Source organism: Natrix helvetica (genome assembly GCF_964273705.1).
Source record: "Natrix helvetica genome assembly, chromosome: 4".
Taxonomy (NCBI): domain Eukaryota; kingdom Metazoa; phylum Chordata; class Lepidosauria; order Squamata; family Natricidae; genus Natrix; species Natrix helvetica.
In genome coordinates, this window is record NC_138550.1 from 68,021,475 (window position 1) to 68,035,305 (window position 13,831).

General features: G+C 36.8%; 1 protein-coding gene across 15 annotated transcripts in view; it reads left to right on the plus strand.

Moving 5' to 3' along the window:
- LOC309390750 (protocadherin gamma-A4-like) overlaps nt 1–13,264 on the plus strand; it is a 227,671-nt gene extending 214,407 nt beyond the window's left edge. For 11 of the 15 annotated variants that reach the window (XM_081950425.1, XM_081950441.1, XM_081950438.1 and 8 more), the window contains exons 3-4: nt 8,371–8,459; nt 10,569–13,264. In XM_081950425.1, the coding sequence (XP_081806551.1) occupies nt 8,371–8,459; nt 10,569–10,822 (343 nt within the window). In that variant the 3' untranslated portion in view covers nt 10,823–13,264. The remainder of the gene's footprint in view (nt 1–8,370; nt 8,460–10,568) is intronic. The other 4 variants (XM_081950433.1, XM_081950434.1, XM_081950436.1 and 1 more) reach the window with 3 other exon arrangements.
- Nucleotides 13,265–13,831: the final 567 nt, after the last annotated feature.

Sequence of the window (13,831 nt, forward strand, 5' to 3'; positions counted from 1 at the left end):
ACTACAGAAACGCTACGTATGCATTAGTATTATTAGTTAAACTGTTTCTGCACCTGGATTTTAATAAACAAAAATATTTTGGCTGTAGTTGGAAAGTTCATTTTACATATTTTATTATGATCTTACATATGTAAGTTTATATGTACCAGTATATGTAATATACAATCTATCTCTGTTAGTCAAAACTTCTTCTTTTCAGAAATATTTCAACTGCTTTAAAAGCAAAGCCATGCAGAATATAATATGCAAATGTAATGTAAATAACTTAATGCAGAAATTGCCTATATAAAAAGTGTAACATTTATCTCCAAAGTGTTTATTTAACAACTGTATATTTAACAACTACTTGGCAATCAGAAATTCAGTAGTTTAGCCTTTTCCCTCCCACTTCTGGATAACTGAGAAACATATTTGTATACTTGAAAAGGGGTCAATAGATGAAACTTTTCTCAATTACACAGGTATGATGAGAAGTATTGGCTTTATTTGCTTATTCCTTTTTGTTCTACATCAGTTAAAGCTATCCTTCAGAATCATGAAACTCTGAGGCAGAGCAGAAGAATTTGGAATAGATTTTCATTTAACTAGGTTAGAACATAGCAATTGCGAGTCCCTTCTGGGAGAGGGGGCGGTCTAGAAGCACAAATAAATTGAAATTAAAATTTGAACTTTCTCTTTTCCACATTTGAGCCTTTGTGAATTTGAAATTCTAAATTCTTCCTTTGGAACTTTGAAACACTGAGGATAATGGCACTGTAATAAATGTGTAAATGTTAAACTTTTAAAAGTTGCTTAACATTGTCCCCTGTTTATGTAGAATGCAATGATGTGAAGGGAACGAAAATATTCAGAGCCCTCAAAAGTGATTTTGTACTTTCTTTGCTTTCTATCTTTATTCAAAAGGAAGAAATAGCCCAACTTCTTAAAGCAGCACCAAAGGAGATAGAACAGGTATGCAAGTCAAAATAGGCAAGGAATTAGTAAGAGCATATTATCCACCCTGACTTAGTACAAATCACCTGGACCAGATAGTTTATATCCCAGGATTCTGAAGGAGCTGGCAGATGTGATTTTGAAACCACTGAATGAAATCTTTCAGAGCTTCTACAGCAGAAGGCTGAAAAAGAGCTGATGTGTTTCCAATCTGCAAAGGGGGGGGGGGGATAAATCAGAAAACTATAGGCAGATCACTTTACATCAATACCTGGGAAAATCCTGAAAAGGTAATCAAGTGGTGGATTTGTGAGTAGGGAACTAAACATGTCTAACCTATCAAAGAGAAGAATTAGGGATAAATTGATAGCTTTTTTCCAGTACTTGAGGAGCTGTCATAGAGTGGGCTTATTTTCCAAAGTACCTATGGGCAGGATAAGAAGTACTGTAATGAGTGGAAGCTTGTTAAAGAAAGAGCCAACCTAGAACCAAGGAAAAATTGCCTGACAGTGAGACCAGTTAATCAATGGAACAGCTTGTCTCCCAGAGTTGTAGGTAAACCGTTGCTGGAGGTTTTCAAGAATGGACCAGACAACTATTTAGTTTGAATGAGATTGGTAGTTCTCGGCATACTACCATTCATTTCATGACCATTCAAAGTTATAATGGCACTGAAAAAGTGACTTATGACCATTTTTCACACTTATGACAGTTATATCATCCCCATGGTCGGGTGATCAACATTTGGATACTTGACAATTGACATGTATTTATGATTATTTCAGTGTCCCAGGATTATGTGATTACCTTTTGCGATCTTCTGACAAGTAAAGTCAATGGGGAAGCAGAATTCACTTAACAACTATGTTATTAACTTAACAGTGATTCATTTAACAATTGTGGCAAGAGAGATCATAAAAATAACTCACTTAACAACTGTCTTGCTTAGCAACAGAATTTTGGGGCTCAATTGTGGTAGTAAGTCGAGTATAAGGTCTCCTGTCTTGAGCAGGGGGGGTTGGATTTGAAGACCTCCCAGATCCATTCCAGCCCTATAATTCTATAATTCTTACAGTTCAAGCAACAGATTTATCTAGCATCACAATGACTTGAAGGAGGCAAATCTTCAGTTATTTCAATAGCTCCTTGATGCAGTCACATTGTCACCAATCCATCCCTCTGTTAATTCAAAATGTAGATATGCTATGTAGATCATAAATTCATCATAATGGAAAAGAACTATTAGAATACACATAACATCTAATAAACAGCACACTTCATAGAATCAAGTTCAGAAAATAAGAAAACAAAAAATTCCCTTTCCTAAACATTCTCATTAGCAGACAAACCAATAATAAACCACAGGTTTCACTGAAGATCAACTCACAAAACCCCAAAACTTCTATAATAACAAACAGCACAAAGAACAAGTTGACTAAAGCCTATAAAATCAGAAATAAAATATTATAAGACACCCCTTCAATACAGTGGATTATACTTTCATTTTGTTGCATCCTGGTTGAGTCTTGAGGATCCTGTCAGAATCCTTTTAATCTATTTGGATTTGAAACTGTGTAGTGAAGCATAGGTTATAATTTTGTTATTGTCTCTAATTTTGGGTCAATTGATGTGAGAAGAGCAACAATACCACAGTTTCATTCTTTTCGGTTGTAAAGTCATTTACTTTTGTAAGATTTTGTACTATACTGCAGCCTTATTCTAGATTTTTAAAGTTTCTTGATCTGTATAAGTTTATATAGATATTTCTTCTTTTTCTTTTTCTTACTCTTCATCCAGTATTCATGGCAATATTTATCATTGCGAAGAGCATTATCTTATCAATTCTGATTTTTATTGTCTTGTAATGTCCTTATCCTTTACAATCTTGTCTAAATTTGTGACTGCCTCCCTCTATGATTTTATACTTCTCAACACCCTGTCCATATTTCTCTGTTTGGTTAATATACTATATTGCTATATTGCATATCTGAAATTGTTAACTGGTTTTGCTTGCCTATTTTGAATCCATCTTTCATCTCTTCAAATCCTGTCATGTTTATAATAGAATCACTGTACAGGTAATCCTCGACTTACAACAATTCATTTAGTGACTGTTCACAGTTACAAAGGGATTGAAAAAAAGGGACTTATGGCTGTTTTTCACAATTATGACCGTTACAGCAACCCTGTGGTCATGTGATCAAAAGTTGGATGCTTGGCAACTGGTTCATATTTATAATGGTTGCAGTCTTGGAGTCTTGTGATCATTTTCTGTATTCTTCTGACAAGCAAAGGGAGAAACCAAATTCACTTAACAATCGTATTACTAACTTAACAATTTCAGTGATTCATTTAACAAATGTAGCAAGAAATGTCATAAAATGGGGCAAAACTCACTTAACTAATATTTCACTTAATAACATACATTTTGGACTTAATTGTGGTCGTACGTCGAGGACTACCCATATACAGAGCGTTGTTAAGTGAGTTTCACCACATTTTACAAGTTGGCCACACCTACCCAGTCACATGACCACCGAGCCACTCCCACAAAACAGGCCACACTTACAGAATGGGTTCTAAAAGTTTTTGAAACCCACCGCTGACCTCTCTATAAAGGGCCTCACAGCTGACAATGTATACTGGAGCAGAGCAAAAGCCATGAGGTTAAAGGAACTGCCTGCAGAGCTCAGCTATAGGATTATTGCAAAGCACAGATCTGGGGAAGGCTACAATAAAATTTCTGTTGCACTGAAGGTTGCTAAGAGCACAGTGGCCTCCATAATTCTCAAATGGAAGAAGTTTGGCATAACCAGGACTCTTCCAAGAGCTGGCCGTCCAGTCAAACTGAACAATCTGGGGAGAAGGGTCTTAGTAAGAGAGATGACCAAGGACTCAATGGTTACTCTGACTGAGCTCCAAAATCCTGTATGGAAATGGGACAGAGTTCCAGAAAGACAACCATCAATGCAGCCCTACACCAATCTGGGCTTTATGGCAAAGTGATTAAACAAAAACCTCCCCTCAGCACAAAACACATGAAAGCCTGTTTGCAAAAAAGCACCTGAAAGACTCTCAGACTGTGAGGAACAAGATTCTCTGGTCTAATGAAACCAAAATTGAACTGTTGGGCCTCAATTCTAAATATTATGTCTGGAGGAAACCTTATCTTTATTTCTAGGTTGAATCTCTCCTTGATCAGTTTCCATCCATTATTCCTTGTCTGGCCTTTGGGTGCCTTGGAAAATAGCTTGACCCCTTCCTCTCTGTGGCAGCCTCTCAAATATTGGAACACTGCTCTCATGTATCCCTTGGTCCTTTTCTTCACTAGACTAGCCATGCCCAGTTCCTGTGACCGTTCTTCATATGTTTTAGTCTCCAGTCCCCTATTCATCCTGGTTGTTTTTTTCTGCAATTTTCTAGAGTCTCAACATCTTTTTTATAGTGTGCTGATCAAAACTGGATGCAATATTCCAGATGTGGTCTTACTAAGGCTTTATAGAGTGGTATTAGTAGTACCTCACTTGATCTTGATTGTGTCCCTCTGTTAATGCAATTTGGGATTGCATTGGGTTTTTTGGCTGCTGCTGCACAGTTAGCTCATATTTAATTGGTTATCCACTAAGACTCCAAGATCCTTCACATAATTACTGCTATTAAACCTGGTTTCACCCAGTCTATATGTGAAACTATATCCCAACAGTGAAACATGGTAGTGGCAGCAACAGCATATTGTGGAAATGTTTTTCAGCAGCAGGGACTAGGAGACTGGTCAGGGTTGAGGGAAAGCTAAATGGACCAAAGTACAGGGATTTCCCCAATGAAAACCTGTTTCACGGTACTCAGGACCTCAGACTGGCCAAAGATTCATTTTCCAACATGACAACGATCTAATCACACATCCATGACAACATAGGAGTAGCCTAGGGACAATTCCGTGAATGTCCTAGGGTGGCCTAGCCAGAGCCTTGACTTGAACCCTATTGAACATCTCTGGAGGGACCTGAAAATGGCTATCTACCAACAGTCACCATCCAACCTGACTGAGCTTGTGAGGATTTGCAAGTAAGAATGGCAAAAAATCCATCAATCCAGGTGTGCAAAACTTGTCACATAATACTCAAAAAGATTCTAGGCTGTAATTGCTGCCAAAGGTTCTTCAACAAAGTAGTGAGTGAAGGGTCTTAATACTTATGCCAATGTGATATTTCATTTTTTAAAATAAATTTACAGACATTTCTAAATTTCTGTTTTCACACTGTCATTCTGGGATACCAACTGTAGATTAATGAGAGGAAAAAAAGAATTTCAACAAATGTAGAATCTGGCTGCAGCATAACAAAATTGACAAAAGTGAAAGGGGTCTGAATACTTTCTGAATGCATAAGTGAAACAGGTATGCATTGACAGTATTGTATTATCCTTGCCTCAGTTCCAAAAGAACTGTTTTTCCTGTTGTAGTTCTTACAGTAACTTCTTATTCATTATAACGTTTCTTCAAGGAAAAAATGTCTGCCTGCCTGCCTAGCTAGCTAGCTAGCTATCTCATCATCTATCTAAATTCTTGTTTCCATAGCCTTTAATTGGGAAAAATAGTGCATCATAAGGCAACAATTTTTGAAGGAAAGTACCTTGAATGAGCACGGTGACCCAGTGCTTAGAGTGCAGTACTGCAGGCTACTTCTGCTGACTGCTGGTTGCCTGCAATTTGGCAGTTCAAATCTTACCAGGCTCAAGGTTGACTCAGCCTTCCATCCTTCTGAGGTGGGTAAAATGAGGAGCCAAATTGTTGAGGGCAATATGCTGACTCTGTAAACTGCTTAGAGAGTGCTGTAAAGCCCTGTAAAGTGGCATATTAGTCTAAGTCAGTGTTTCTCAAATAGTGGGGCGCGCCCCCCAGGGGGGGCGCGAGGCTCCATAAAAGGGGGCGCGAAGGCTCCCTTTCCATCTGGGTGCAAACGAGGAGCCAGGAGCAACAGGCGGGGTCCCGCCACCACGTTCAACAGTTTGCTTTTCCTCTCCCCGCTCGCGCGAAGGGCATCTGCGCTGCTGGCGCCGTCCGCCGCTTGGGTTTTTTTTTCAAAGCACGGAGGATGGATGCCGCCCTGGAAGTACGCTCTATGGTTGTGGGCTGCAGATTGTACAACCATAGAGCGTACTTCCAGAGCGGCATCAATCCTCCGTGCTTTGAAAAAAAACCCCAAGCGGCGGACGGCGCCAGCAGCGCAGATGCCCTTCGCGCGAGCGGGGAGAGGAAAAGCAAACTGTTGAACGTGGTCTATGAGTATAAATTCATTTAAAAGTCTCTTCATTCTTTCTGTCAACTTCGCTCTCCAGCCATGCAGAGCCCCATTCACTCACCTAGGGGCATTCTGAAGGCACCGAGCCGCGGGAGGTGGAGGGCGGCGAACAGGTGCTCGCGTTGCTTGGTGCCTTCCAGGTACTGCTAGGTCGGTCAGCGGCGCTGTACCCGGCTGGAAAGGGGGGTTGCCGGGCGGTTGCTCATAAGCTTGGTCACCTCATGGCTGCTGCGTTGCTGCCCAAGGCCATATTTCGTGGGTCAAAAAAATATAAGCCCCTGGGGTATTTTCGGGGAAACACGGTATCCCAAGGAACAGAAATAGCATTTTAAAAAGTCTTTTGAAAATCTCAAAGTTCCTTGTATCTGGTGGGTGTTATCCTTTATCTAAAAGGGTTCGAACTTTGAAAGATTTTTTTTCACTATTAAAGTTCATAACATGTCCTATTTATAGGAAACATTTGGACTGTATTTTTGTTTGATCCTGTTGATAGGACAAGGAAAGGATTATATCATATCATTGCAGTTGTAATTGGATTTGGAACAATAATTGTTATAGACAAATGATACTATTTACAGTCGCGCGGGGGTGGGGGGGCGCGAAATGTTTTCTTCTTCCTAGGGGGGGCATGACAGAAAATAATTGAGAAGCACTGGTCTAAGTGCTATTGCTATTGCTAAATGGTCTGAACTTACAGAGTGTGTCCAGAATCCAGGACCCATGAATTACAAGGCAATGGAATTTGGGGAAACTATGATTGCTTCTGTACTCTTGGACTGCTGCTGTGGTCTCACCATGCTCATTTTGAATGTTCTTTGACAGCTTCCAAATGACTTGCAATTTCTTGTTCCCTGCTCCACCCAGCAGTTGCCTGCAGGGAAGGGAAGGAGAAGAAGGAATAGAGAGGGGAGGGAGGAACAGGGAGAAGGGGATCCCCATGCACTTTCCCCAGTTTATACCACTCTTCAAATGCTCCCCCAAGCCACATCCCTTATGGCATATCTTAAGACATCCTCTCAACCACCCCTGTGCATTATCCATGACTTGAACAGCACATCTCATATACTCTCACACACCCAGGCACCCTATTTAACATACACCATTCCTCCACAAATTTCCTGACTTGTCACAGACATTTGCACCCTTCCTAACTCATGTTGCCCCTCCCCCCATGCAGCGTCCCTGACCCTTGTGCACATGTGCCCACTCTTCCTGGCCCATGTGGCACCTCTCATGCATCCGCACATACCATTCCCAACCCAACGTATTTTATTTGGACCTGGCTATTTACAGTCTGACAGCTGGTCCATTGCATTTCATATATCCTTTCCTAGTGGAGATGCCCCCTCATTCTACAAATATTAAGATACTCATATTTATTAAACCCTTCTGTAAAGAGATGAGGGAATTCTTACAAATGTGCAAATGAAGCATCTGGGTGGGATAGCTATTGCTCCAGAATACTGAACAAATTTTATAGCAATCTTGATAGTTTAGAAAAATGAGCTGAAAATAATAGAACGAAATTAAAATTTCTTCAGTGAGAAAAAAGAAATGAAATGCACAAGTGCAAGTTGGGGAATAACTATCGGTAGCTTGACAATTGCAGGTATAAAAGGGTAATATAGGCCCCCATCTCTTCAGTCAGAAAGGGTCTCATTGCAAAGGTTTGACTTATGAATGGGCCTGTCACTTTCTGAATCTGTTCTCCCACTCACCCTATTGCATTTCTTTATGCAATCATGTACCAGTGGTTTTAAAAAACAAATTGGCATGTCTCCCAGGATACAGCCAATTAAAATATGATGAAACTGCATAAAAGGAAATCAAATTGGAACTTTGAATCTGAACAGACATAACAGAACTGCTCATTTCATAACCTCCATGATGTAGAAGTACTTTTCCAGGAACTAATGTGTATTGGTGAATTAGTTCATTTAAGTAATATTAATATATGAGAAGTTAATCTACTTATTGGGGAGTGGTCTTTGTATAAATATTAAGAATAAACTTTGATACAAATTATGTGAAGAAATCAAAGCAGCATATACATAAAATCAATAAATAAAAATACATTTTTTTTCATTTTGCTTCTATTGTACTTTTCATATATTTCTATTGCTTTCTTTCTTTTCAGATCTCAGAATGGAGATGAAAATGGAACTTGGCCAAACAATCAGTTTGATACTGAAATGCTTCAGGCTATGATTTTAGCATCAGCAAATGGTTGGTTTCACAAATAATCTAGCCTATTTTAGTACTGTATTCCTATCCCTCTTCAAAACCCTTTAAATTTAGTATAAAATGTACTGCAAAAGATTTCTGTTTGATGGCAAGAAAGCTAAAGTGTCTCTTACGTTAAACTAATCAAAAGTCACTGCATATTATAAAAAATATTACATTAAATATATTCTAGAATGAGATTGAATGGTTTGGAACCATATGTAAGTCTGAGAAGTCTTTGTGCTTTAATTGCACTGTAAAATGGATAATACTATGCATATTGAAATTTAAGGCTTAGAAGTTATAAATTGGTACAGGTAGTCCTTATGACCAATATGGAGCCCAAAATTTCTATTGTTAAGTAAGACATTTGGTAAGTGAGTTTTGCCCTATTTTACAACCGTTCTTGCCCCAGTTGTTAAGTGAAATCAGTACAGTTATTAAATTTGTAACATGGTTGTTAAATAAATATGGTTTCCCCATTCACTTTGCTTCTCAGAAGGTCACAAAAAGTGATCACATGACCCTGGGACACAACAACCATCCTAAATATGAATCAGTTGGCCAAGTATCTAAATTTTGCTCACATGACCATGGGGATTCTGCAGTAGTTATAAGTGTGAAAAATATTCATGTCACTTTTTTCAATGCCATTGTAACACTAAATGATGTAAGTCAGGGACTACCTTTATATGATACCAGAACTTGCTAATTCTTGCATTGTGTACTGTTTCCTTATTTTACATTCTTGGAGTACTTATCAATTCTGGATATAAAATTTTTCATGCTTTCTAATAAACTTTGTTTCATGATTTGGTTCTCTGTATATACGTTAACTATTCCATAAACTGAAACAAGATATTGAATGAATTTGTAACATAAATAATAAAACATACAGTGCTCAAATACTCTGTTCTCATATTTCAGTGGAAGGGTTTTTTAAAGAATGTGAAATTAGTTTATTTTGCTCTTAAAATGACGTGAATCAAGCAGCATAATAATAATAATAATAATAATAATAATAATAATAATAATAATAATAATAATAATAATAATAATAATAATAATAATAATAATACAAGAAAGAAAAAAGTTTGGATAATTGGATGCAATTACAAAATTTCTGGAACATCACTTCAACACCATCAGCATTGACAAAATCACTATCAGTCTATTGCAAAAAAGCAGTTTTACTTGGAACAGTTTACATCCTGCAATGATATCTTTAACATCCTCAAACAATATCAGTCTACTCCAGCTCCTTGAGAAGAATTTGATAGCCAAATCCAGACTGGTGTTTTCTGTCTGATTGTACAACCAACCATAACAGATTTCTCAGAGAGAGTTTAGGTACATATTATAGATATATTTCAGCAGCCAAAACATTATTTCGCATGGTCTGTCCTGTTACTGCACTTGGTATTGAAAGTTTAGCATTAATAGCAGAACTTCAGACCCATTGTTGTGGATTCACGATTTATAAATTGTGCCAAGCTGAATTCCACAGTATTTCAAACTTATCAAGACATTGAGCATTGTGATATTTTATGAATGTTGATAGCCAAAATAATTATTATACAATGCTGAAGGAAAAATCTGTATTTAATTCAATGCTTGAATTACATTTTTATTTTGAATAAAGAGAGAAGGAAGAGGTGTTCAAAATTTTTGCAAGGTTTTAAAACATAGTATAATATATCTGGATAGTGTTGTTATTGTTGTTGTTGCTTTAATTTTGTTGGTTTTGTTTTAATCTTTTTAAACAGTAAGTCTATATGTGCACATTATGTCAACCCTATATATATTTGGAAGCTCCAGAGACTGGAATGCATAATTATTGGAGAGGCAATATATGTTACTTCTCTCACCAGAGAAACTAACAATACAGGATTTTTTCAGGGAATTCAGGCAATTGTTCTTCACGTTTCAAGCAGATGTTAGAAATTTATTTAGATATGTTTATATAATCTGACCGTTACTAAAACATATCCCTCTTCAATTGCAGGGAAGAGAAAATGTTCTTTTCAGTCAAATCTGCATATGCATGACATCATTCAAGTATTACTTTAAAACCTATTTATTTCCCCTCTTCCTGTCCTAATACTCTTGCAGAAGCTGCTGCCGCCGCTGCAGCTAACCCAGATGGAAATTCTACTCTGGGAGGAGGAGCAACAGCAGGTACCATGGGGCTTAGCACCAGGTATGGCCCCCAATTCACCCTTCAACATGTTCCTGATTATAGACAGAATGTGTATATCCCTGGGAGCACTGCTACCCTCTCCAATTCTGCTGGCAAACGTGATGGAAAACCAGCAGCCTCTGGAGGGGGAAATAAGAAGAAGTCAGGAAAGAAAGAGAAGAAGTAGGATCCACAGGATAACACAGCCACTTCCACGTAAATCTAAAGGGCAGACTCTTCCAGCACTCCCCCAGATCATAGTCTAGGATGGAAGATGAATGTGAATTTGTGGTTAAACTTTTTTTAAAATATGGTACATTGTGAATGTACATTGTTGTTGTCATCTAAGTTTATGAGTAGATGTACTGCTGTTATTTATGAAGAAAAATATCTGAATAATAACGAATACAGTGTATACTCTTTCGAGGACAATGTAATATGCAAGGGTGTCAGATCTTTGAAACATTTTCTTTCCTGAAGATCTGCATCACCAACAAAATTTAGGATGGGCTCTGCTCATTGTAAATAATTATTCTGAACAGAGTTTTTTTTATTTATATAAGTTCCTCCATTTTTACAAAAATTCTCACTTTTCCAAATTTTGATAGAAGTTCTTGGGGGGAGGGATAGACATCATTTCAGCTGGAATCCTTGTTATGATATTGATAGGGAGTGCTTTAATTCCTGCTTTATATTAAAAGAAGTGTGTATCCTGTATTATTATAAGAGTATGAGATTCAGCTACATTTATCTTTTTTACAAGTTTAACCAATGATGTCCAGAAAAAAATAAACTGATATTGTAATTTCTGAGAAGCAAGAAGTGTATTGCAATGGGAAAATGTTCATGCACAGAACATGTCATAGATATAAGCAAGACAGAGAACACTGCCATTCATGATTGATTTACAGTGATCTCTAAAGAGGCAACACATCTCATCACAGTATATGTATACTAAATGTTTTGTAGAAAAAGTTAAAGAAAAAAGTCATTCACTTGTGAGCATAGTGAACTACTGCTCATATCTTTGCTTGACTGCTGAAGGAGATGTCTTTGTTAACTGGATGAGCTCTGCTGATCTTATAGGTAGAACATTAAAAATAGAATGCTTCACATTTTTCTGCACATCAAAATGCATGCAAATCACTTCACATTTACAGAACAGCTGATTTCACACCCAAGCTTGAATTGGGAAATTTATTGCATGACATGAACAGCATGCTAATATGCTCTCAAGTGCCCACATCAGCACTGTCTGTGAGTAAAGTTCACAAACAAGATGCATTGCCCTTCCTCAGAGAGATTGGGAAGCTTGTGTATTTCATTTCTCTGTGCAATTTAGCCAAAAAATAAGGTTGGTTTGTTGATCTTCACAATTTGATATTAAATAGAAAATGGCTGATTTGGGAAAGCTAAGGGACCAAGTCCAATTAAGGTATACTGGAGTAGAACTGGCCAAATTGCAAAGCCAATCACTTTGTTCCTGAAATTTATAAATATTAAACAAATGACATTGTATTGATGCAATCAGGAAATTTGAGGGCCCTACCACTACCTTGTCTTGGATATGAATAGACCTTAAAATATTAAAAATGCAATTTGTGTTACTATGTTTTGAAATGGTTAGATTTACTCTTTTAACTGCATCATTTCATAGCCTAGTATGGACAAAAAGTGAGGTTTCCTAACTCTGGCCCATTTGATAATGTAATGGCACTCTGAGTCAGGTGGGAAATTGTAATGTTACTTGGCAAGATTGGTTGTCTTTCTAGATATATTGTAGGTTTCCTGTACTATCTCATGGTTTTCTTTATTGCAACAAAAGAGCCATAAAGAATCAGAGGAGCATATTTCCAACATGGAGGGTAAACCATTAGTCCAAGAACATTTTTTCCCCTTGTAATAAATAGCTTTCTTGAAATAGTCAAAAGAGATCAGTCTAAACATATGACAAGTTTCTGAAGTTTCTTGTCTCCCAAACTGATTGGCTATGTTTTTGTCACTGCTAAGAGCATTTTATGAACTATTTGATGCTTTCCCCGTGTCTAGAAAGTAGGATTTGTCTACAAGACATTTTTGTCTACATATAGGTTTTATAGTGATCCCAAATGCTTCTCCATCAACTTTTTCTTTGGTGACTGCACTAGAAACAGTTTACATAGTTAGTGAAATAGACAACAAACTAGTGGGATGTTCTGTAGCATGAGCCACATCTAAATGAATGAGAGCGCAATAGTCCTCCTGTCACACAGCTCCCATTTATCTCAATGCAGTTTGTGCAGGTACACCTCTGCTGGGTTGTGCCTAAAGCTTCTTATGTAATTGAGTAGTTAACATGTGACCTTTCCCAAAGTACTGTAGAGGAATCTTAGTTAATCTTGTTTATTTTTTCATCTACACCTGAAAATACTGTAGTAGTGAGTAGTGATATGTGCTTTTTATTTGTTTAATCTTAGTAATTGAGTAGTGGACATGAGTATTTTATATTCTTTTGGATCTTCTTCATGTGTGTTCATTGTGCTTTTAACTGTATGTGAACTGAAACACACTTACGTGACCCTTCAATGTGTCTAATATTGAACTATACTTATATATATATATATATATATATATATATATATATATATATATATATATATATATATATATATATATATATATATATATATATATATATATATATATATATATATATATATATATATATATATATATATATATATGCTTATATCCTTCTTATATCCATGTAACTGATATTGATGTGTTAACATGCAAGTTTTATACTCTAATATTTATATTGCTTTTTTTCTTTCAAAAAAAATAAAATCTTTTCTTCTGATGTGCTGTTACTGGTATGGCATATTTCTAATGAACAAGCCATCTTTTCTTGAGTTTGAAAAATCTGAAAAAATATGTAGGTGCAAGCACACTGAAGAGTGTAGACTTTTATAATGCCACTTTTCTAAAAATGTCATATTTAGAAATAAAAATAGAAAAAGAAATGTGTTCTATAAGTTAACATTTTATTCTTTGGGCAAAAGATTCTGGACACACAGCCTTGAAATGGACAAAGAAAATTAAGCAATGACAAATAAACAATGGCAACTATCACATGAACGTTAAGTTAGGCATCCTTATTATGGGCCCCAGACCAGACAAAATAAAATAAATATATGATGCAAAATAAAAAGGCCTG